Raw genomic sequence first — 24,068 nt, forward strand, 5'->3', positions numbered from 1 at the left:
GGGGTTTCCCACATTCAGCAAAAAATTACAATAGTATAATTTTTTAACTGTATGAAATTTGAGATTTCAGTGATGACAGGTTTTCAATAAATCATAGAAAAACAGAAATGTGCATTCTTTTGTTTTCTGAATACTTCACTGTGTATTAAATTCTTAGCTTTAGAATTGGGCAAACTAAAAATAGTAAAAGCAAACCTGAAGACACCCATTCATAATTTCTCATTATTTCAGTGTTTGCTTCTGTGGGACAAGAACACAAATGCTGTTTTTCCTTTTTTCTGAAGGAGGAAGAATATGTTATCCACAAAGCTATTTCTTGCTCTTTTAGCCTTTATTTTCTTTAAGTTCCCCAGAAATTTACAAAAAACAAGGCAAGCAATTAAGGTTTCTGTCATTAAATCCCTTTGTCTCTTTATAAAATTCCAGGCAGAGCACATAAACTAAAAAAGTCAATTTTGTGTATTAGCATTTGTCCTTGGAAAAAGCCTCTTTGGAAACCTTTCTGTTGGGAATGATGTCAAAAAACCCCTGGAAGTTTGCTCCCTGATCTGGCTTCTTTCCATTGGAATATCTAACGGCTGGGGGGAATGTCTTTTTTATTTTGCACATATCAACATCACAGTCCATTTCTCAAGGCAATATAAAAAAAAGTGCTTAATATGACTCAGCCAACTGCAATTTAACCCTCAATAAAAGTCTATTTTTGGCAGAAGGTTCACCTTTCTTTAAAATTACTGTGATGACGAGTTAAAGCCATTTCCTAAATTTGCTTTGAATGCTGTTCATAATGAGGATTAAATTGTTTCATACCTGCAGCAAAGCTGTTTCTGTTCAGAGGGTTGGGATCCTTCAAGACTGATGATAAGCAGGCAAAGAGCAGACAGAAAAGCCAATTTTCTCCTAGAATTCAAGCAAGACCTTGTCCATCTCCTTGAGTAACTTGTCTCTATTTTCCCAACCCGTGGCAGGAAATCTTCAGTTCTACAGCTGATGTCTCCACTCTTGATCTCCACATGCCTCATCCTCACCACAGAACTACTTGTGCATCCTTTTAGGATTAAAAAAAAAATGCACTTGCTTCCCTAAGTGCACAGCAAGGCACTGCACTTTATCACTTGCAGCCTCACAAATGGCTCAGGCCATTACAGAACAGCCTGCCAGGGTAAAAAATCCAGGATACAATATTCATGTACTCTGTGAGACACAGCTACACTTTATGGTGATCGACAGAGGCAAGGCAGACTTTCGTTTCATTAAGAAACTGAGGATGAAGCAGCCTATAAACAAAATTCCTTCAGTGTAGCAGTTGAGCCATTTACAGCAGTACAACCCCTACTCAGGGCTGCCAAAAGCAGAAATTACCAGTTCAAAGGCTGACCCGGGGGCGCTGGGGAAACTGGCAAGGAATTCTGACAGAAGGAAGTTGTACAAACCTCACACATCCCTCCCGGAGGCATAAGATTGGTGTGGAAGAGTTTGAGATCAAGGTTTGCCAACTTCCATGAGGAATCAGTGCCCTGATTGACCATGGGTTCATGGAGCCCTTCTCCTGTCCCACACACACTGACATCCCAACCACACTTCTAAGACCCCCCAAAATTACCCCAGAACAGGGAACACCAGATGGCTGCTGGCAAAGCATCTCCCCAACACTGAGCACAAGCCACCAGCAATTCCCACAAATATATGTATTGATGAAGTGATACAGACAGGAAATAAATCCTGCTACTTCCTTAGCACTTTTTATTATTAGAACGATGTTCATTTAAAGACTCAGTGACAAATCCTGTCTGGTACATCATCACCTTATCAAAAACCCGTGACATGTGCAGAGAATGTTAAGTTATATTAAGTAAGCTGTTAACTTGACAAAATCCAGCCTGCTGCGTTTGGCTGCCTAAGCTGCAGCAGAGATGGCACATTGTCAAGGGTGGGAAACACCCTCTCCTCCCCAGCCAGAGCTCCAGATCCTCAAAACTCAGCAAAAATCAAGTCAGGTGTCTCAGTCACATCAGGAGCTCAGCCATCACACTCCTCTCCAGCCCCACGTACAGGCAGCAGTTTTTGGGGTGTGACTGCCACCCAACTGCAGGAAAGGAACGGGCACAGCCATTGCAACTCCCTTCCCTGGACTCCAGTTATCCACAACCAAAGAAAGGCTGGATGGATGCTAACAGGAAGGCAGCTCAAAAGCAAAACCAGAAGATGCCTCAAAGTGAGAGAAATTGACAAAGACAGAATTTACAGCTTTTTGACTAGTAATCAAAAGGAGCACTAAGTTGTTCTGCACAGAAGGTAGAGGTGTGACAGCACTGCCAGGGCACCAGGTGGCCCCTGCCAAGGCAGTCACACATGGCACTGGTGCTTCCAGTTATCAGCAAATGACTGGGAATAATAAAGGAATGCCAGAGGCAAATCTTTAAACACCTAGGGAGCACCTTAATGTCATTATTTGGGCATTTTCACTTGTGCTGCAGGAGGCTAAGTGTAGAAACCCAGCGCTACCTCCAGCAATCAAAACAGCCTTCAAGAGGAGCTCTTTGCAGAACATCTCAGGGAATGAAGGTTCCAGCTAACAGCATGTCCACTTCCTGGATCCTTGGGAGGATACTACAGATCTCCTGTCAGCAGGATCCCACCATAACCTGTCATTTTGAGCATCAGTGGGAAAAGTGAAATTGGTCGTTTGCCTCTTTACATCTCTGAGTGGTTATAGACACACACAGAGTTCACACAGCCTTGCTATCTGCAAAATCCAGGTAATTATTCCTTTAATTTAGTCATCCACCTAGCCCAGCTAATTATATCAGCAAACAGACATACTCTGCTTGTTTATTGAAGGGTTTTTTAATGTGAAGAGAAACGGAAGCTTCTGACTAACCACGTGTGACTCTGAGCTACATTAAAATCACTGTATTTCAGCAGTTTCTGAGCTGTTCACACCATCCTAAAAAAGTCTCCAGTCTTTCAACAGTCCATCCAATAAATGATGTTGTGTACCCGGTATTCTGGAGGCATCTCTCAGCTGCAGCTGAAACCTGGCAGGATTCATCGTTTGCCCAAAATCCTGAGCATTGCAGGAAAACAAGGCCAAAAAGCACAAATAACCTCAGGTCTTGACAAGCAAAGCTTCTTCCACTGGTCAGACTCTCAACAGAAACATGATGATGATGTTTTTGACACACAAGTCCCATATGTGCACCACGAAACAACAACAAAAGGAAGATGATGCCAAGTCTTCTCAAACAGTCACCCAGAATACAAAGAGAGCGTACAGAAGCTTGATGCAAAATCCAGAAATAGTCCAGGGCAGTGCTTGGGCATCACTAAAGGTTTAAGGACTACTGGGGATTATGTGGCCAGCCACAAAGTGTCTCGTCAGAGGTCAGGACTGTTCCCTGCTGCTGGGAGGAGTGAGCAGCCTGTGAGCCCCTGCAGAAGATTGGTGATCTGACAGAAACCAGGGCAGGGCAGAGTCAGGTGGCCGAGCGCCGGCGGATCACGAACACGCCCCGCTGCAGCTGCCCCAGGTAGATCCTCATCTTGGTGCTGTCGCTGGTCTTCCTCACCCAGATCTGCAGGAGAGGAAGGGCAGAAAGAATGGGGAGGGAGATGAATTAGGGGAGAAAAAGGGAAAACTCACAGCAAGCAGCTCACAGACAAATTAACTCAGTGTCTTAGGGTCGGAGATGAACACCTCAGGGGGCACAGATCAATGAGGTTAATCCCCTCTTCCTCCCCACATGAGGCATTTGCAACCGGAGTAGAAAATGAAATAAGGTGTCTAACTTCACCTCCTTAACTTCCTGCTCAAAACAGTCCTCGAGAAAAATGACTCTTTCAAGCACCATCAGGAAAGCAGGTTCCTCCTGCAACAGCTCACAACAGAGCCGTGGCACTGAGCTTTGCCTAATCAAGACTAAGTCTCTCTAGATCCACAGATCATAAAATTATCTATCCTGGGATTTGCCCAGACAAGTAACTATTAGTCAAATGAAAAGCTTATTCTGATTCTGTTACATGAAGCATTTCCCACAACGTACCACAGAAATTGTGTCTGGAGATAAAAGGGCTCTCTTTGAACACCTGCACGGAAGGATTCACACCACGTGCCACAAGACAAATTGCTGCCACCAAGGCAGCACTCCAGGGAGTTTTTGAAATCACCTTCAAGGTGTTTAGATCTAAAAACCTGTACTTTAAAAATCAAGTCTGAGCAATTTCCTCTGCATTATATCCTTCTAATGCATTTCAACATATTTAGATAAATACACTGAGTGAGAATTATCCACTCCTTAGTACTGCAATATTTTAGGAGGGAAGTTCAAGATTTCGTAATCAAAGGATGATAAAGTTATGTTGGCCTGTGATTTACCCTAAACTTTTTTTTTCTTCATATATTAGTTACAGGCCTGGCAAGTAAACTGATTTAACTCTATTATTTTAGTTATAAATTGACTTTATTAACAGGATCCCTTAATATAAAATGAATTTAGTATTTGCCTGGATTTCTACTTCAATTATTTCTCCAGAGAAATTAAAATCAACATTCATTGATAATCACCTCCCAACTGCAACATTTACAAGGATTTGGCATATTTTGCTTGCCAAAATAATTCAAAAATCCATAAACTTTGAGCAACTGTAGGAAACAAAGATGTACAATTTCATATTCTACCACAGTACGATGGAATGATACATTAGTTTTGCTAAATTACAATAATAACTTTTAACAAATTTTAATGCACCCATAAGCACACTACCACTGCTTTAATCTGAACAACTGAGTGCCACAACTGCCACTGCAAGGGAACAGCTGTGACACAAACAGATCCCACGTGCAACTCATTCTGGGGAAAATAAAGTGTTTTCCCTTAGCTGCCACAACAAATTAAAGTTCCTTTATTGGCTGATTAAGAAGAAGTGCACTCAAATCTATTATTGCTTTCCCTGAAGTGTCTGGAATCTGCAAGCAAAGAACAAAGTGCTCCCTTTGCCCAACTGCTGCAGGAGCTTGCAAAACACAGGATCATCCTTCAGAAACAATGCAAATCTCTTCCCATCTCAAAAAGAGATTGCTCAAGTCAGTTTTATCTTGGCTTCAGCCTTCTTTACACCCCAGACAGGTGTCTATCTTCAGCCCTTACTAAACCCAAGTTTCTCCCCCCTCTGATGATGAATAAAAGCAGCCACAACCTCGTTGGCACCCACAGAACTGATCACACAGCTGATCTTGGTGTTCTCTTTAGACTCCAGGTAAATAGCTTGGCTCTTGTGGTACCTGCAAAAAGGAAAAAAAAAGTTAAAAAAAAGGAAATGCATGAATCCATTATTGATAAAGTTGGACAGAGTAAATTTGAAGTCTGCCTTTCTTCCCACACCACTTTCTCCATCTTTGCAAGATAGTGAGTGACCTGATCACACACACACCCAGCATGACTGATATCTGAAATGCAGGAGGGTCTTAACTCACATTCAACTCTGCAGTGAAGGTTACAGAAAACAGATTTCACAACTGCAAGAGGGAGAGCCCCAGCCACAGCTCAGGGGAACAGTGACTGACAACACACCCAGGCTTCAAGGGTTAATCCAAGCAGCCTTTCCCATTTCAGACCCAGGATGGATTTCAAAAGGCAACTCCTTATTTTGCCTGACAAAATATGAGAGCAAATCACAGATACTCAAGCAGTTCTCCAATACAGAATTACTAGAGCACCATCACCACCACAAGTGAATTACCCTCAATCAGTGCAGTCTGTGCATTGTTTAATGAGACCTCCAATTTCTAATGCTGCTCTATTGTGTGAAAATACCCACAATGGTAACTAATGGGTAACTGACCCTGTAATGAGCTGTAAATATCTTCCATATGGAGTCCATGACTAAACATATCCGTTTCATCCTATTTCAGATCATATTTTAAGCTCCATATTGTTCTTAATGTGTTGTGTATAAAACAAAGACTTTGAAATTCCTGACTCTGAATTTGATTCCGTTGACTCTCCTCTTTCACAGCCCACATTTCTCCAAGTGCTGCAGTGTGCCAGCCCCAAACCCCCACTTTCTGTTCATTCTGCCTCATTCTCTTCCACAGGCAGAACTAATTACACTGGAACAGGTGATTTGTAAGTAAATAATCTTAATCAAGCAAGCACCAAAATACTTTACAGCTATAAAAGCATGACTGTATTTCCACCTTTCCCCTAATCATGATTTTATCTGGGCAATCCAAGCTGCAGAATCCCTGCACAGATATTCCCTCAGTAGCTACCCAGTGCAACCCCCTGCAGCCTGACTGCCAATTGCAAAAAACATGGATTTATTGCAACTTTAGTTATTTCTACAACAACCATACTGCACATGTGGAAGTTTTCCAATGGTTTATTCCACAATCTCTTCCTACTGGAAAATTCTGCACTCAGAATTTTCACAGTGCTTGCCAGCAGCTGGAATGAGTGTCAGCTTTAAGCCTTCCAAACTCATTACCCACGGGGGGTGAGGGAATTAAAAAACCCCATATCCTGCAACCTTTAAAACAATGGTTGGACACAGGTGTCTTTCTCCTTCATTTTGACAGAAATAATGTCAGTGGGTTCCAGGGCAATGCAAAGCAACAATGATCTGAGCCAAAAAAAAAAAAAATCTCAGTTTAGCAAGTCCAGATGTCATTAAATGATACAGAGGAACTCAATAAGCTGCTGCAAACCCCAGGCCTCACTGAGATGAGACAAGAATCTCAGTCCAGCAGTGCCCTACCATGCCATGCTGGGAGTGCTTAAGGAACAGTTCTGATCTTGATACAATCAGCAGGAGTGCAGGAGAAGCCAGTGCAAACAACAGCTCTCAAGTGTTAGCTGTGCCCACACAGACATGGATGTATTTCCCCCCACTTCCAATTTTTGATTACCAGTGAATTCCAAAGCTGATGACACACGTGTCAGAGGCTTCATTCAGCCCTTGGATTTCACACCATGAATGACTCTCCCTCAGTAAATTAATGCTAATTGTGCCCAGAAAAGGCAAAGAGCCAAGTCAGCAGTGTCTCACTGAAAAGCTGTCTCACCTGTCTCACACTCACAGAGACAGGGCAGCTGGAGGCACAGCACCCTGCTGCATCAGTTCCCTGGTCATGTCTCACCCTTTTGCCAAGTTCATATATCCAGAGAGGGACAGGATTGAGGAAATTGCCTCAGATGAAAAATGCAGTGGCGTTTAAGTTGGCTTTCAAGAAAGCAGAGCCAAACAACTCTCACTGCTGCAGTAGGTAAAACACACCAAGTGAGGCAAGCAGAAAAAATTCCATTTCCTGCTTTAAAATATTTTACTGAAAGGCCAAGATTTCCAAGTGCAACCCCATCAGAAGATTGAAAGAAATCCCTCTGCATTATTGCATGCAGCAAAGCTAAGAGCAAAAATATGCTTGCTTTACAGTGAACTGTGGTTTAGGATTTGATGGGGGAGCACAGAACTCTGAGGATTCAAAAACTGAGTCTAATTCCACATTCACCTGAAACACTCCACTCTGGAGATGTCTGAAATGTCTCTGCAAGACTTCAGGGGGTTCATTACTGGCATTAAACACTCCCTGTTTTCATGTTATTGTCATGCAGGGCTGCATCAGGAAACAGAAAGTCATTCCTGGGCTGTCAGGTTTAGGATTTCTGTGCATGCCAGCATTCTTTATGCACCTCAGGAAGAATTACCCTCCCACTACCAACAGTAAATTCATTATTTTAAAACACCAGCTACTTTGCACAAGTACTATTACTTATCAATCAAAAAAATCTGAGCAGGATTATTACAACAAAAAAAAAGATACAAGATACCGATCTTAAAACAGCATAAGAACAAGGCAGCCAGGAAAGACAACAGCTGGAATTCCTGACAGCAAGACCCCCATGACAAGTGAATTCAGCAAGGTGAAAATATCTGTTAAGTGCTTTATGCCACAGCTAGATACCCTTCAGAGAGAGCTGGTGCTTTGCTGAGGTTCTGGGCTCACTGAAGCTCTTGCAGGTTTAAATTTAATGGGAAGTTTTGAGCATTACTGACAGATTACTTCAGATGCCTTTTTTTTTCTTTCTTTTTTTACTCATGAACACTTTTCAAGTATTCCATATGCTTCAAAATTCTGAAGAGTTTATTCATCCAAATATATCCTGGGGATAGTCACTTTACACACACACAAAAAATTATAAAAAAAAAAAAAAACAAAAAACCTTGATGAATCTGTGGAATAAGTCACCTGTTCAGTTCCTATCTGCTTTACACTTCATGAATGATTAAACTGATGGAGCAGCTTTTATATGAGAGCTGTACACTGAACTCTCAATTAAACTTCAGGCAGAAAGCAAAACTGACCAACTGGCCAAGGGGGTTGCTGTGTAAAAAAACCAGCTTCACATCTACTTCTGTGACAAAATTACAGCCTCATCACTTGTTTTGAGCCACCAGAACACTGAAGTAGGCTACAAACAAGCAGATGACTTTTTGAGAGCATATTGTTTTCTGCTCAAGTTTCAGATTGCCCCCTTGATTATCCAAGTTTGCAAGTCTCATGGATTAAGTTTAAGATCTAAGTTTCCTCTGCAGAATTCAATATTTTCCTTGTGTTTTGTGAGGCTTGTACAGCTGTATGGCCATAAAACTCAACAGAGATAAATCCAATCAGCAATTCTGAAGTTGCCTCTCCCAGGTGGGTCTGATCTTTAAAGGTTATTTGGATTTATTAGAAGCATCTTTCATCCTGAGCAGCTGGTGGATGACATTTCTTCTGCCACCTTGTGGAATGCTGGGCACAAATCTGAACCTCAGAAATGAGAGTGTTGCTGACAGCAAATCATGGAGTGTCTGTGTCCAAGCTGGGCAGCTTCAGTCACATCCCACTGTGGCTGCTGCTGCCTCTCCTACCTCTTATTAGGTTTGACTTCCTAAGAGCCACAGTGGGCCACGGAAAAGATTCAAGTCTCCTTTTATTGGAGCCACCAGTTATCTCTGCAAGCCTGCAGGGTGTGAACATTCCATCATCCCCTCTGCTTTACTGCACCCATGATGAGCTTGTGGAGGGAGCAGCAAACCTCTGCCCTAAAGCATTTTGTCCACCAATTCTTTGCTCAAAGCCCTTTCTCTCTGCAGCCTCTGCCTCTTCACTACACAACACACACTGATGGAAACAAAACCTCCCCAGGCCTCACCATCTCTTGTCATAGTAGAGTTTGCCATCTTCTATCCGAGCTTCAAATCGCTGTGCTGGAGACTCTGCTGGTGTAGCTGGGAGGTGCTCGGGAGAGGAGGGGGAGGCTGGGGACAGCAGAGACACTCTGGTTAAACACCAGCACATCTGACTGCAAAACTGCAGCTAAAGAGGTTGTGTGTGCAGAAATAGCAAGCAGAGAAAGCTGCAAACGCAAATATCCATCAGGGAAATATTATATATTGTGATGAGTAACTTGAACTCTGCTTGAATTAAAATATTCACTGAAATACAGCATTTATGTGAAAAAACATACTCACATGGGTAAGTGATGGACAGTGTGTCCTTGATTTTGTTTTAGTTATAATCTACAGTTAATTAGTTAAAATACTGTTAAAATTATTGAGGCAAGCTAGTCCCACTTTGTCTTGAAATAAAGTGTATAAGTACATCTAGAGAGCTGAAGGCATAAAACCATAAGTGGTCAACCCCTGAATGGAGCTGACAAGCAGAAAAGGTGCCCAGATCACCTGAATATAATGGAAAACCTCTATTCCCAGCTGGATTGCCCCATGCCCAAATGTTTCAGCCACCAAGGATGCTCATGCCCCCCTTCCCAGCCCTGACAAACACCAACACCACACAAAGAACAGCAATTGCACAGCCAGACATCTGCAGCACCATTCCCTGCTCAGAACAGCACCCCATGAACAAGTTCCACTGCATCTGGAACTCACCTGGTCTCTTGGGTGATTTGAGCTACATGGGAAGAGAGCAAAGCAGTGTTAGAGATCTGACAGGAGCCACAGAAGCTGCACTGATAACTTCACATATCTTACTTTCCACACTCTGAGTATTTCTAATTTAAATCCTCTGTTAAGTGACATAACACACAACCAGTGGGCTCTAAACAGCCAAAGGTGCAGATAATCAGTATAATGATCCAAAAGGCCAAAGAAACCTGAACTTGAGAGCATTCAGAAACCCACTCCAATGAGTCAAACCCATCTAACACACCATTTCTGAATGTGATACATTTCCCAGGGCACACAAAATACAGGAGCTAAATCATTAAAGAAACCTCAAAAGCTGGCACAAAACCAGCGTTCCACTACCATCCTCAAAATGCCTTAATGAGCAGCTTATATTTTAAGAAATTAGATAATCCTTCAAGTGTTCAGGAAGAAAACAATATGTTAATCAAAACCAGAAAAGCTACAAACATGCACACTGCCCCCTATCCAGCTTGCTGAAATCTTGTGACAGCAGGGAGAAAAAAAATAATAAAAAATCCTAGCCTACAGTAAGGCTTAAACCAAAGGCAGCCTGTGATCTCCCAGAAAACACACTGACATCTGCTCAAGCATGAGGAAGAAACTCCTGAACATAGCTCATCCCTTGGCTCACACAAAAGGTAACATTTTTAGATGACAGTCATTCAAATTAGGTTAATTAAACTTCAATGAAAAAGAGGAGATACCATCTTGCTAAATCTTTTCTTGTGCTACTTCAGAAAGCCTATGGGGATGAAATAGTCCCACATCTTAAAAATGAACATTAAAGAAAGCTCTGTTCTCTTCAGGAGAAAGCATTTACCTTCTCTTGAAAATGAAGAAATACAGTCAAGCAACAATCCCTACCTTATTCAGCGTTCTTAGGTCCTCCATTATTTGCTCATCAGTCAACAAATAATTTAGCTGAGGTAGCCAGAATTAAGGTTTCCATAAGCTCTTGACAAGCAAGGCTAAAAATTAAAGGTCAATGACATTTCACTTGAGTAAATGTAAGCCAAAGGTTTCCAGGATTTTAATAAATGTCTTACTTGAGCTGTTTTTTATGGCAGAGGAATTAATACAAGTCCATCCCCACCATCTTAGCAGCAGAGTGCAAAATCATTTTAACTTATTCAGACACAACCATCAATGAAAAACCTTTAGAGCACAGACATTTACTTCATGGAAGCATCAAGCCCCAGCATTTTCAGAGTTTTTCATCTTGTATTTCTGTGGAGAAGAATCTGTGAGCTGAAACAACAAACTCAATTCAGGTTTTCTACAATGAAGCTAAATCCCACCTAAACCTAGTTAAATAAAACTTTGTGTGGTTGGGGATAAATAAGAGCCTACAATGCACCTGAAAAAACCTCAAAACCTTTGAAAATAGAAATTAGTGTATTACAGTCTTATTAGAGCTCTGCTGTGCTTTTGTTTCTTCATAACAAGTGTTTAGCCAGAAGTATTCAAAGTATTACATTAAAGTTAACAATTGCTGGGCTACATTTCAAGGATTTTGGTTTTGATGGACTTTAATCCTCTCCCAGTGAGCAAAGGCAGAGATTTTCACTGTGTGGTTGCTGTATCATGCTCAATTAGCAGGTCATGTTCACTATGAAACTCATTTATTTTGGATGAGATAGGGGCACTAATAAATGACTTTTTTTTTTCCTGAAAGAGGGAACAGAATCTCCAACCAGAAAGAGGTTAATTGAAACTGGAGATGCTCATGACCATCCTGCATGAACTCCAAAAGTTCAAGGTTTGATACTGCCTTCAGAAAATGAGAGTCACTCAGACAAGTTTTTTTAATCTAAGACATACAGGTTTAGAATCTAATAAGAAGCCCCTGCAAAGCAAATATCCTTGCCTTCCTCTCCAGGTGAATTTAATACACAAATAGAAAAAGTGCCTATCATCACAGAGGAGCTAAAACATATTTCCAGAAGCCAAGGAACATTTTAATTTTGAGACATGCAGCAAGGCAGATCCTAAGGATTACACAGACATGTTTTTCTGTCTCTTGTGATACATGAAAACAAGATGAATCTTCATCTTTTCTTATTCAAAGAACAAATCTAGCATCCTTGCTTTTGCTATGCATCTCTGGATTAGAGATCTGAAGCTTTTACCAGAAATGGAAAAATTATTTTGATATGACAAATATGATCTTTCTGGTAAATGCTTTGTCACGTCTTGAAATGAGAAAAGCTCTGGCTCATGCAAAAAGCCATTTACTATCTATGGAATCAATTATCTCAGCATATATATATATCTAATGTTCTTTTAAAGTTTTTCTTTTGTGAAATAAATTGCCTGCAGCATTCAAACTATTCTCACTGACAAAAAAAAGGTATCTCATGATACTGTAAGGATTAAGTTAGGATACCAAGGGATCTCCAAACACTGGTTTCTATACATGTATTGAATTCTACAACTGCTGGCATTGCTTTAGCACACATTATACATGACAACTGTGCTTCAGTATTTCCCAGGTTAAAATCTGATCCTGGCATTTCATTTCCTTCTCCTTGCTGTACAAAACAACAAAGGTGAGCAGCACAGGGGCTGCAAACCCAGCAGTGACTCCAGGAAAGGATATCAGGGGCAGGTTTCCTCCTCTTGTCTGGGATAGGAACTGGATCATTTGGTCGCCGTCTCAGTTTCCTCGTCATAATGGGCTTCACTTCCATTGAATCTGCAGAGAAATGAAGTTGGAGAGCTGATAAGGCCAGAGAGAAAGGAGTAAGCAGCAGCAGCTTTCTATACAAGGCACAGGGAAAATAATCTTTCCTCTTTCATTCAGCAAATTGGATTTTTTTTTTTTTGTGTGTGTGCTAGCTTCCAGCATGGAAGTGCTGACAGTGAATCCAAGTTCTCTCCCACCAGGTCAGTGCTGCAATGCCATGGTTACAGCTGCTCCAGGTACAGATAAGCAGCACAATGATGCTACAAGGATTCAGGGTAAATTCCTTTCATGCTCACCCTATCTGCTTGGGAACAGATTTAAAAGGCCAAACTGACGGAGTTCTTTCCCAGCCCAAGTCAGATCATTAATAGCATGTAAAACACCAGCTACAAATCAATTGCTCTCTCATCTTCAAGGCAGAAAAACAGCTTTGTCAAAAGATTAGAGAACATTTCTGCATTGAAGACTGATACAAGTCTGCTGGAGTGATTTCAAACAAACAGTATTTAAATTCAGATTACCTAAGAATCGTTAATGAAATGAGTCTAATTAATAACACAGAGCAGCAGCTGACAGAAAGTAAACTGCAGCATGTGCACTGGGGAAAAAGAAGTCTGTTAAAAACTTAAATACCAGTCTCATCACCAAATAATTATCTGAACTTCAGTTTGTCCAAATGCCTACAGATAACCTTTACTGAACAACTCCACTAAACTCTCACAACTCATTCCTTAATTCATCAAGATATGTTGAATTGGCAGCCAAGAGGCCACACCATAAATGCCAAACATCATCCCACCTCCCCTTCTCTGTGCTGAGATTTATTTACTCATCTCCAAGCACCCCTGGATCACCCCCTGGGAAACACTTCCATCTGGGAAGCCCCTTGGGCTCCCACTAGACACAAAAACCTTGACCAGCTCTGCATGTGCAAAACACAGCAAATTCCTTCTCTCCTCATCTCAAGGGTGAACAAGGATGACCATGAGACCAGATTTCATAAATAAATAAAAAGTTACCAGGGAAACAGCATAGCTCAAGATGCTTTCCAGTCCACATCAGCTCTAAGCGTTTATATTAAGCCAAGAGCACCATTTAATACACCAAAACAGGGTTTAATTCTCATTTCTGAGTATTAACTACATTATTAGTTAATATAAAACTTGTAGATACTATGCAAGTGTCATGGTTTGGCCATATATATGGGTGTAACTCATGGACAGGCCTCAGCAACAAAACCACACTATCAGTCCATGAAGTGGGAGAGCTGCTCTCAAAGAACATTGAACCAGACTTTTGGTTCAGTCCCACAGAACAGAATTCTACAGGAATAATTAACTCCTGAATTAGCTCCCCTGTGTCCACTGCCACAGAGCACTGCAAGGCACCAGGGGCACCAACTGTCTCAAAAAATCTGTCCATTTAATTTTCTAGAGCTTGGACACAAATGTAACCCACAAATCACTGTTTTCTGGCTTTAAGCAGCAGATCTCAACCTTTATTGTTTGGCTTTCAACTACTTGGCCACCCACTCCTGCAGCAAGGAAAGGGCACAGCTCTACAAGCTGGCATCACTGGTTATGTCAGTGCTGTGACATATCTCAATAGTTTTATTGCTACATCAGGGAACCAAAGCAGCCTCTCTCCCTGAATAAAAGCAAGGCCATCATCCCCTCTGCTGCTCCACTGGCACTGCTTGATTCACCTGTCAACAACTCACTGAATTTTGAGCTGCTTTCTCCATTAAAAGGCCATCAATTGGTGCTCTGCCCCTGTTGGCATTTCCCACCAGCTGTGTAACCAGCACTGAATCTTTGCAGCTCTTTTCCTAAGCAGGAGCAGAATGGATAACACAAATGACAGGTGCTTATCTTTACCTCCTGTTAATTCCATGGTTAGCTTTTCATTCTCAATCATCTTCTTCTTCTCTTCCAACTCTGCTATCAGATTTTCCTTAAGCTCAATTTTCTTATCTTCAAACTCCTTTGCTGCTGCTTTCTTTTCCTTCACATAATTTTTCTCCACCTGATCTGTCTAATGCAAACCCAAGGAGCAAGAAGGTTAATTAAGGACTCAAGTTAATGATACCACAACAGCTTTTCAAATGCTTTATTGATCAGCTTTTCAGTTCACAACTGGCCCAAGTTCTAAAGATTATCAATATTTGTAATCTATAGAAAAACATCAAAATATCACTTAGTGCTATTCCATTGTCAAAGTAATGATTTATAAAAAGACATTTTAACGTTGCATAACAAATCAAGTCCCTAGCAGAGAGCTCTGCTGATTTATAAACAGCACTTATCACCTTAAACACCCCTTTTTTGACCAGCCCAATGCACAGCCAGATACAAGAGCAAATATTTAACTCTATTTTAACACCAAAGTGCAGAAGTTACTTGAGGTAATAGCAGCAGTAAGCTCCACTACATCTCCAGTGCAACAAGGCAGCCAGAGGAAGGAAATTTCTCTAAGCCTTCTGGGAAAACAAGTCCAAATACTGGCTGATGAAACAAGGTTTGTGCCTCTTCCATCTAATTAATGCATATTTTTGATAAATTAAGAGTACTTACTTCCAGCTGCAGGAACAGTTCTGAAACACAAGAAAGACTTAATGAATTACCTTCAAAGCTACACAAAATTACTTCCTTAACATTTTAAGCCATTGAATACTGCAGCCAAGGCAGGCAGTGAAGCAAATAATTTGTGTACTTATCCAATCTCTGCTCTGACTTCACAGCTTTATGCTGAAAATAAAGTGACTATGAAAAAGTTCCACAAAAATACACTGTTACTAGAGGTTTTTTACAGATTGTCACCTCACTGAAAAGCTCCCACTATTCCACATTACTCAGTTCACGCTGTAGTAGCAACACTACTACTCCATGATTTAAAAAACAAAACAAAAGCCATTAATAAATATACACCAAATATAAGAATGCTGCAATAAAAATCAAACTTTCTATTTGCAAAGCATGAAAGCAGCATTATGTAGATAATCCAATGCAGGTAAATGGAAACTGTTGGTTTAATAAACCTCAGCATGGCAAGGACAAACATAAAAGATCTTTACTCCTGTAGTGCAAGGCAGCTGCATTTTTTAATCATAAAATTCCAAGTGATCACCACCTGCCCTCCTGTGGAAGAACTCTGCTGCTGCAGCACTGTTCATGGCCAGCCAGAAATACCAGTTTACACTGGGGCTTAATTTCATCAAAACAGCCCAGGCTTGTCAGGATAATATGCAGCTCTAGTGCATATGAAAGGTCTTTTTGGAGGTCTTTCCCAACCTAAATCATCAGTGAAATTCATGTCAGGAGACAGGCTCCTGTTAACAAGAAGTTGCTCAAACCATTTCAGCTCCTCAAGGAAATCCTTTACCTTTCCCAGGCACTTTCAGAAATACAAAACTGCTTGGTTTTGCTAAAGGAGGAGCACCTGTATTTCCTATATCCACATAATGCCTTCTCTAAAATGCCCTGCTTCAATATCCCAGGTAAGAACTACTGGAAAGGGAGGCAGAAAGAGAGAGGGCAAGCAGCTGGATCTGATTCCCAAGCCATTCCTCTGCAGCAACGTAACAAAATCACCCAGAAGGACAAGCACTAGGCACTTAAAAAATTAACTTTGCTCCTGGAAACAGAGTAGTACCCAAAGTCCAGGCAGCCCATTCCATGCCACAGCCATGCAGAACAACAGTTCCAGCAGCAAATGCTCTGTGTTCATTGTTCACAAACAGATCCTGGGGAAAGCATGTGCTCCTAACTTCCCACTCCTGCAAACTGAAGGATACAGGGCACCCAAAGGCTTCAGCAAGGGCCACCAAACAACAAACCAAAGTGGGACACTGTGCGTTAGTATGGCTGTGTTCAAGGGTCTCAGGAAGAGGGAAGAGATGAGAATCTTGACTCCATGTTTCAGAAGGCTGATTTATTATATTATGATATTATATTAAAATGCTATACTAAAACTATACTAAAAAGAATAGAGAGAAAGGCTCCATCAGAGAGCTAGAAAGAAAAGGAATGAATAACAAAATCCTGTGACTGCTCACAGCCTCAACGCAGGTGGCTGTCATTGGTCATCAAGTGAAAACAATTTCACATGCTGGGTAAACAATTCTCCAAATCACATTCCAAGGCAGCAAAACATAGAGAAGCTGCAGCTTCTCAGGAGAAAAGATCCTGGCAAAAGAATTTTTCGTAAAATACGTTTGTGACAGGTTAGTTAAAAATGGAATCATCATTTTACTTGTGCTGCTTTGTGGCCGCATTTCTCTTCACAGAGAAAAGCGAGGCACAACTTCCCAAGGATATTTTCTGGGAATCGCAGCCAGGAACCTCAGAGAAAAGAAGAAACAATTCTTATCTCATTTGCTGTGCCTGTGTTTGTGCAGAAGCAGAATGCAAGATGGAGATTGTTTCCCCAGAGTGATGGTGTTTGTTTCCTTGGCCTGTCAGGGCCAAGCGTGGGTGTGTGTCGGGAGTGTCGGTGACAGCCACGAGATCCTGGGCAGTGTGTGCAGAGATGAGTGCTCGGCAGATTCAGTTCAGATGTAATGTAATTTAGTGTAATATAGTATAATAAAGTAATTAATTAGCCTTCTGATATCCATGGAGTCAGATGCATCATTCCCTCCCCTTTGTCAGGGTTGCCTTGAATCCTATACTGCTTCACATAAATGAAGACTAAAACTGTTTATCAGTCAGCAAACAATGCTGATCAAGGGAAGGAAATAATCAAGGTAGATCCTGTCATGTTTGGTGGACTCTGAGAAAAACCTACAATGTACCCAAAGATCCCTCTGCTCCAGCAAGTTCCTTTTCTTTAAAGGAGGGGGAATTAACTCTTTTTTACTTCAGTGTTATACAAAACACACATTTAAGTTATTTGCAGTGTCTTAGAGAGAAATCCCACTTACCTGCATTGCGTATCCTTTCTTTGTACTGCTGGTCCAACTTCTTCATCCTTTTCTGATATTCCTGAAGAGTACCTAGTGGAAATAAATTGTAGATTCCCACTGTATTTTTTCCCCCAATTATTAAATATCCTCAAGGACTCAGCCCCACTCAAAGCACATTCCCTGCTTTTGTAAAAAGTGGATTATTCCTCTTAAAAAGTGTTTTAGCAGACAGGCTTAACTACAAGTGGAGGTAAGATGAAGAAAAGATGGGAAGCAGCTGACATTTTAAACTCAGCAGCACAGCTGAGAGCCAGCATGCAGTGAAAGATGCTGCTCCCATCTTTCAGAGCCCCCATCCTTCTAGGACATTTGAAAAGTGCTGAAAATAAAAACCAAAGCTACTCTTCTAAGCTTACCTTCCTGCAGCTGCTGTAACTGCCTCTTCAGAGATGCCAGTTTGTCCTGATACATCCTGCAAACACAGCAGGAAACTTTAAACACCAAGCACACATTGTTTATTCCACCATCTCTTGAGGTTACATGTTTACACAGAATCAAAAACTTTTCAGAACTTCAGGGAACAAATTAACTACAAACTTAAAGAATTTTGTTCCCATGAAAGGTTCTCATTCTGTCTTAAAAATGGGTTTAAAATTTGAGATAAAATAGGATTTTTTTTGTTGTTGTTGAAACCTAAAATGACGTTTAGATCTACAAACACCAGAAACTTTACAGCAGAATCATTCTTGCACTGTGTCAAGTTTTATTACCTGTGTATTAGCTCCCCACATTATTTTAAAAAAACACTGAAGTCTATTCCTGGTGCTGCTGCAAACCTGCATTTCTTTTACCACACATCTGTGGTTTAACACTGGTCAAGCTTTCCTGACCTATATAAAAACAGGTTTCTGCCAGTAAGCAAGAGCTCAAAATACTCCAAATGCTCCTACACACCATGGGCAGATTATTTCAAGTCTCCCAGAAGTCCATTTCTGGTTCAGGACTAGAATTTAATTGTCTAAGGTATTTGGATAAGCATCTGACTTTTCCTTAGCTTATCTAAAGCACAGCCTTTATTTTATTTGAAGGATCTGTCTGCAGCAGATCCATTTGCAGCTGATCCCAGAACTCATAATTATTTCTTTGCCCAAACAGCATCAGCCCTTAATTTCCTGAATTTATATAGAACAGAGAAAGTAACTGGGGAGAGCAAAAATACAAGTTATAGACTCATGAGCTGTTCCACTGGGGTAAGCGCTTAAAACTCCCAATCTTGGCCCAAAACTTTGCCAAGTTTTAGGCAATAAACACCCCTAAACCCACAAATAAATAGAACATCACCTTACTTGTATTTGGAATGGGTTACTTACTGTTCTTTCATTTCTACAAAGTCCTCCTCCTCGTGCTTTGCCAGGTCTGTTTCACTGGCATCCTCAGTGTCTAAACAAGGCAAAAAACAACTTGTTAAAATGTAAAAAGTGTTAAACCCCACAAACTCAGTAGTAAATTATTTAAAAACAAGGAAACAGTCAAACAAAAAAGAAATCCCCAAACCTCAGGCAATTTAGCATCGGAGACAACCTGAGAGATGAATTCAGGAGGGAAATGAAACATCTCATGTTCCTGCCACTGTGAGTTTTGCATGAGCAGCTTCAGCCTCAGCCTGGGAGTTTCTTCTCATTTGAGAAGAAATGTAGAGCCCCTACATTAATACTCACACACAGGTGGGCCACAAACAGCCTCAGGACTCTGAAAGACATTTCACAAACCTGTTGCTGGAGTTCCACCCACTCGGAGCTGCTCGGGTTGACCACAAAGGTCTCACCAAGACAGCAGTTACTGGCTGGGACCTGAACTTCTCACCTGTACCTCACTCAGCACTGCCATAAGGATAGCTGCATTTTATAAACAGACAGCATAAACTGTAAATGAAGTAAATCACTGTGGGGTTGCCAGTTTGCTGCTAAGACTTTTCAGGCTTCTATTTGTAACATGTGGGTAGTAGCCAAGAATCCATTACCTTGCCAAAGAGGGGCAAGTGCCTCCAGACTTTACAGGGTACAGCTGAGAAACCTGAACCACAGCTAATTCCCTACACACAGCAGGAGGGCCCAGCCCCTTAAAGCAAATCTTTCTCAGATTATTTTTAAACTACAAACAGTTTAAACTTAAGATAAAATTTAAAGCACCAAAAATAAACCAGGAAGTTTTTTAACTGCAAGAAATACACTTCAATGTCTGGGCCACCACAAAGGACTTCCATACTCTGTTGGGAGAGCTCCCACTGACCCTGTCTCCCTCTGCACCTTTACCATCACCCCATCTTTAACCAGAGGGGATGGGGTGACAGGCACTGCCCAAGAGTCCTTCCACATCCCCTTTATCTGTCGTTTTATGCCCTCTGCACTCCTGGCTACCCAGGCTTTTTACTTCTTCTCCCCTGCTCCCTGCACTGTCACATTCTCCTGCACTGCTAAACTTCTGTGCACACCTTCTCCTCCCTCAGCTGCGTCCTTCCCCCTCACACCACGGAAACAGAACCCCACACTGGATTTCTCCGCTGTTGTCGCTCTGCTGTCCCGCTCGGCGCTGCCCCGTGTCCCACTGCGCCCTGCCCGCCCGGGAAGCCACGGCCCCGCCGGTTTCCCTTCCAGGAGAACCGCTGCACCCTGACAGGTCCCCGTTTCCCTCGGCTGTTCTCGCCGCCCGAACCCTCGCAGCCCCCAGCCCTTCCCCAGACCCCGTGCGGAGCGCTCCCCTCCAGCCTCCAGCCCAGGAGAGCCCCGCTCCATGCCCCCGTCCCGGCCCGTCCCCGGGCACCAACCCGCCCGCTCCCCACACACCCTCGTCGGAGTCGCGGGCCCGGGCGCTCCGCTCGCCGTCCTCCTCCTCGGCGCTCTCCAGCTCCTCCTCCTCGTAGTAGTCGGGCGCGGGGGCCATGGCGGGGGCGGGCGGCCCCGGCGGGGCTGCGGGCGGCGCGGACACGAGCCCGGCCGCGCTCATGGCCGCGGGCGGGACGGGACGGAGCGGCCGCCGCTCGGCAACCGCGGCGGGAACCGCGGCCGCGCTTCCGCTTCCGGGCGGCGCCGGCGCCGCCGCGCCCCCGCCCGGCCAACGCGGGCCCTGCGGGTCGGAGGGTTGCGGGTTCGAGTCCCGGCCCCGCCCGGTGCGTGGCACGGGGGTGGACTGTGCTGGCGGTGGGGTTTAATCCTCAGCGCGTTGTGGCCACCTGGGCTCGTGTTCGTGGACTAGGCTCTGCTCAGAGCCGCCAAGAGATAGGACGAAGGCAACGAGCAGAAACATGCACGGGAAGTTCCACCTAGAGATGAGGAAGAGCTTCTTCACTGTGCAGTGACCGAGCAGCGAACACAGACCGAAGAGGCTGTGGAGTCTCCCCCTCTGGGGATATTCTGGGCACAATCCTGTGCCTCGTGCTCTGGGATGACCCTGCTAGAGCAGATGATCCCACTGTGATCCCTTCCAACCTGGCCCATTCTGTGATGCACAGAGCAGGACCTTGCCTCAGTGGGGAACGACTCATTAGGACACTCATACTCTTATGAATTTTATTATATTTTAATAGAGAAATTACTTCCCTGTTCCTCCCGGCAGAGCCCCTCCAGAGAGAGCACTGTGATCTCACCCAGGTGAATCAGGTGCCTCGTGGTGCCAGTGAACAGCAGCTTTTGCAGAACACGTGCCTCCCATCTGCCAGGAACTGGTCATCCTCCTGACTGAGCACTGCTACAAAATTAAGGATCAAGACACATATTCTGTGGTGAGAGTCCTATGCAGGATCCCACTCCCATCTGAAAATGCCTCACAGTGGTATTTCAGTCTAAATATCTCATGTATCTTATTTCTGCAGCGCTAATTCGCCTGGGAACGACTAATTAATCTCATCACCTCCAGCACAGCCACGCTAATCGCTCACCGTTCAGCTGGGAGGTGCATTCCTCACATGCACAGCTTATTGACTCACCGAGGCACTACAAACACCTCACCGAGGGGAAGGAAATGGGTTTGACGTGAAGCACTGAGCTCCGAGACCTGCAGCGCCTCTCCGAACCCGCCGGGCCGGCGCTCAGCGCCCAGAGCAGCACCGGGCCGGTCACACCGAGCTCTGAAAGGGGCGGCAAGAACGCAGCGCAGCCGCCCGCCTTCCCTGCCGACCGCCCCAAAGGTCTGTTTGCCCACACTGACAATTTTTAACTCGGAACACCCATGCCAAGTATGCTCCGTGCCTCTTTCCTTAAGTCAATATTGCCTCTAACAGGGGACCAGGCTGAGGCACGGCCAAAAGGCGGCACCGCCCCTCAAGCAGCCCCCAGAAGTTCAGGGAGCGTTTTTGTCTCGGGGCAGAGGCACCACCAGAGCTGCTCGGCACCCCTCCGTTCCCGAGGAATGCCGTGGGTTATCAGCGCGCTGGAAACCCCTCCTTTTCCCTTGTCCCGCTCGGGCTGGCACGGCTGCCCCGGGGTGAGCAGGAAAGGGCGTGGTGGCGGCTGCCACATCGCATGAGCCGCCTGCTGCCCTCGGCTCTGCGCCCTCCCCACACGCACACCTGGCTCCAGCTCCTCAAATCAGCCCCCAAATCACCCCTCAAAGCCAGCCGCTCGCTGAGCCAAAAACAGAAACGGGACTCAAGAGCTAAGCAGAGCCCCCTCGGAGCTTTACAAACACCGGTATTTCCCCTTTCTCCCCCATTTCCTGCCTGTATCTGTTCCATCTGTCCACACGCTCGGCTCACCAGCTCCCCTGCCAGCCGGGTTTGTGCTGCCGGGGACACCAAACCAGTTCTAAGCGTGCCCGAACCGCAGCAGCGCTGCCAAGGATCAGCAGCCGTGCCCCACCGCTGCCTCAGCACGTCCTGCTCGGAGCTCTGCCCTCCCAGCACAGCCCTTCACACACCGGGCAGGTGCAGGCACCGACACGAGGGCACAGCACCCCCTGAGCAGGAGCCAGCGGGTAAAAAACCTGCAAACTGCTGCTGATGCACAGCTCTTTTAGCTCATTCTGTGGTCAACACCGGGATCTCAAAGCTGTTGCTCCCTCCGTGCTAATTCCTCCTGTTTAATAGGAGCCTGCTGGAGACACCCTGTGCTGTCATCTCTCAGGCATTCAGTGGGAACCCGAGGGAGGAGGCTCAGCTTTAAGGAATGCCATGTTTCCCTTACAATCGCAGAAACTTAACTGTCTCCGCCCCAAGGAGCCGTCAGGGAAAGTGTAAAGTTCCCTGTCGAGCTGTTGCTCTTGGCTCGTGCTTCCATCAGAGCTGTGCTTGTCACAGCTCACTCAGTGCTTTGTACACACTCGGTTTGGGGAGAGATCTCTGCCTCCTGCTTGCTCAGCACCAGCTTTTCACAGAGCTGCTGGCAGATGAGTCGTGCCCGCTCTGCTCTTCTTTCCACTCGTAAGAAAGAGGGGGGAAAAACGGGTTATGGAGCTCAGCTTATAAACAGGAAACTCACTGTGTGACATTACCCAGCTACATTGAGAAGGGCTGTACTGTACCTTGGCCTCTGAGGCACAGGACACACCAACACCCCTCACCTGGGACTCGGGGCTCTCAGGTTCCTGTCCCTGTGGTTTCACACAGCTCTCTGAGGATGGTGCTGGAAGCCCGAAAGGGGAACAGCTGTCAGGAGCAAGTTGGCAGAATGAGGCTGCATGAGGTACTGGCGGATAAAGCTCTGCTCCTTCAGTTTTATTTAGAAAAATGAAGTAATTAACCCCCCTGTCAAGTCTCTACAACTAAGAACTGTTTAGGTTCAGAGGCTGTGGGGAGCCACCAAGTGTGCCAGAAACAGCACGAACTCACCTTGCCCTGCCTCTGCTCTGAGCAATTCCTAAGCCAGAGCTCTCCACCCCTGCTACAGCTCATTCTCCTTTGGGGCTTTGCTGCCAAATCACAGCTGCTCCTTTTGGGTACAGGGCCTCTTCCTGCCCCAGGGTCCCTGTCAGGGCTCCCCCAACACCTCCAGCACGGGATTGAAGACTCAGAGCTGCCTTTTTACTGTCCCCTCACACAGCAGCTGGTTGTGGGCCCCAGCACCCCCACGCCTGAGAGCACTTCAGACCCTGGCAATGCACACGAACACTGGATTAATTATGGGCCCTGACACCCCTCCACACACACACCCGAGCCTGACATGGCCCCAACAGCCCTTCCTCAGACTGGGACCACTGCAGACCGCACCATCCCGCTCCCCTCGCCGGCACACACCGAGGTTACCGGCCCCGCACCCCCTGAAACCACTATGGGTCCACAGGTTCCTCACACACACACACCCGAACCTGCTGCGGGCCAACCCCGCGCACACCTGAGACCACCGTGGGCCCTAACAGCCCTCAGCACCCCTGAGCCCCGCGCCGCGGGGCGCGGCCGCCATTGCCGCCCTCACACCGCTCCCTCCGGCCCCGCGCAGGCGCCTCAGCCGCGCGCCGATGCCGCTGCGCTCGGCCAGGCGGCGCCGCTCGGCGGCCCGGCCGAGCTGCCAGGCGGAGTAG

At 44.7% G+C, this 24,068-nt stretch overlaps 1 protein-coding gene across 4 annotated transcripts; it reads right to left on the reverse strand.

Annotated features, from left to right (window-relative positions):
* Positions 1-1,716: 1,716 nt before the first annotated feature.
* On the reverse strand, positions 1,717-23,751 carry SUDS3 (SDS3 homolog, SIN3A corepressor complex component). Of its 4 annotated transcripts, XM_064392034.1 has the most exons (12): positions 20,402-20,708; positions 18,929-18,998; positions 17,975-18,030; positions 17,577-17,648; positions 15,229-15,248; positions 14,533-14,689; positions 12,569-12,664; positions 10,834-10,895; positions 9,931-9,952; positions 9,195-9,300; positions 5,197-5,281; positions 1,717-3,575 (listed from the first exon to the last, which is right to left on the reverse strand). In XM_064392034.1, exons 1-12 carry the CDS (start codon positions 20,559-20,561, stop codon positions 3,477-3,479), a joined length of 1,005 nt encoding a protein of 334 aa, XP_064248104.1. In that variant the 5' UTR covers positions 20,562-20,708; the 3' UTR covers positions 1,717-3,476. The 4 variants fall into 4 exon arrangements, with proteins under 4 accessions (XP_064248104.1, XP_064248103.1, XP_064248101.1 ...); XM_064392033.1 differs by lacking the exons at positions 1,717-3,575; positions 5,197-5,281; positions 9,195-9,300; positions 9,931-9,952; positions 10,834-10,895 and adding exons at positions 23,112-23,196; positions 23,380-23,751 and having other exon boundaries at positions 12,031-12,664; positions 20,402-21,302; XM_064392031.1 differs by lacking the exons at positions 1,717-3,575; positions 5,197-5,281; positions 9,195-9,300; positions 9,931-9,952; positions 10,834-10,895 and adding exons at positions 21,202-21,302; positions 23,112-23,751 and having other exon boundaries at positions 12,031-12,664; positions 20,402-20,877.
* Between the last annotated feature and the right edge of the window lie 317 nt (positions 23,752-24,068).

The sequence above is a fragment of the Passer domesticus genome, chromosome 17 (assembly GCF_036417665.1).
Source record: "Passer domesticus isolate bPasDom1 chromosome 17, bPasDom1.hap1, whole genome shotgun sequence".
Taxonomy (NCBI): Eukaryota; Metazoa; Chordata; class Aves; order Passeriformes; family Passeridae; genus Passer; species Passer domesticus.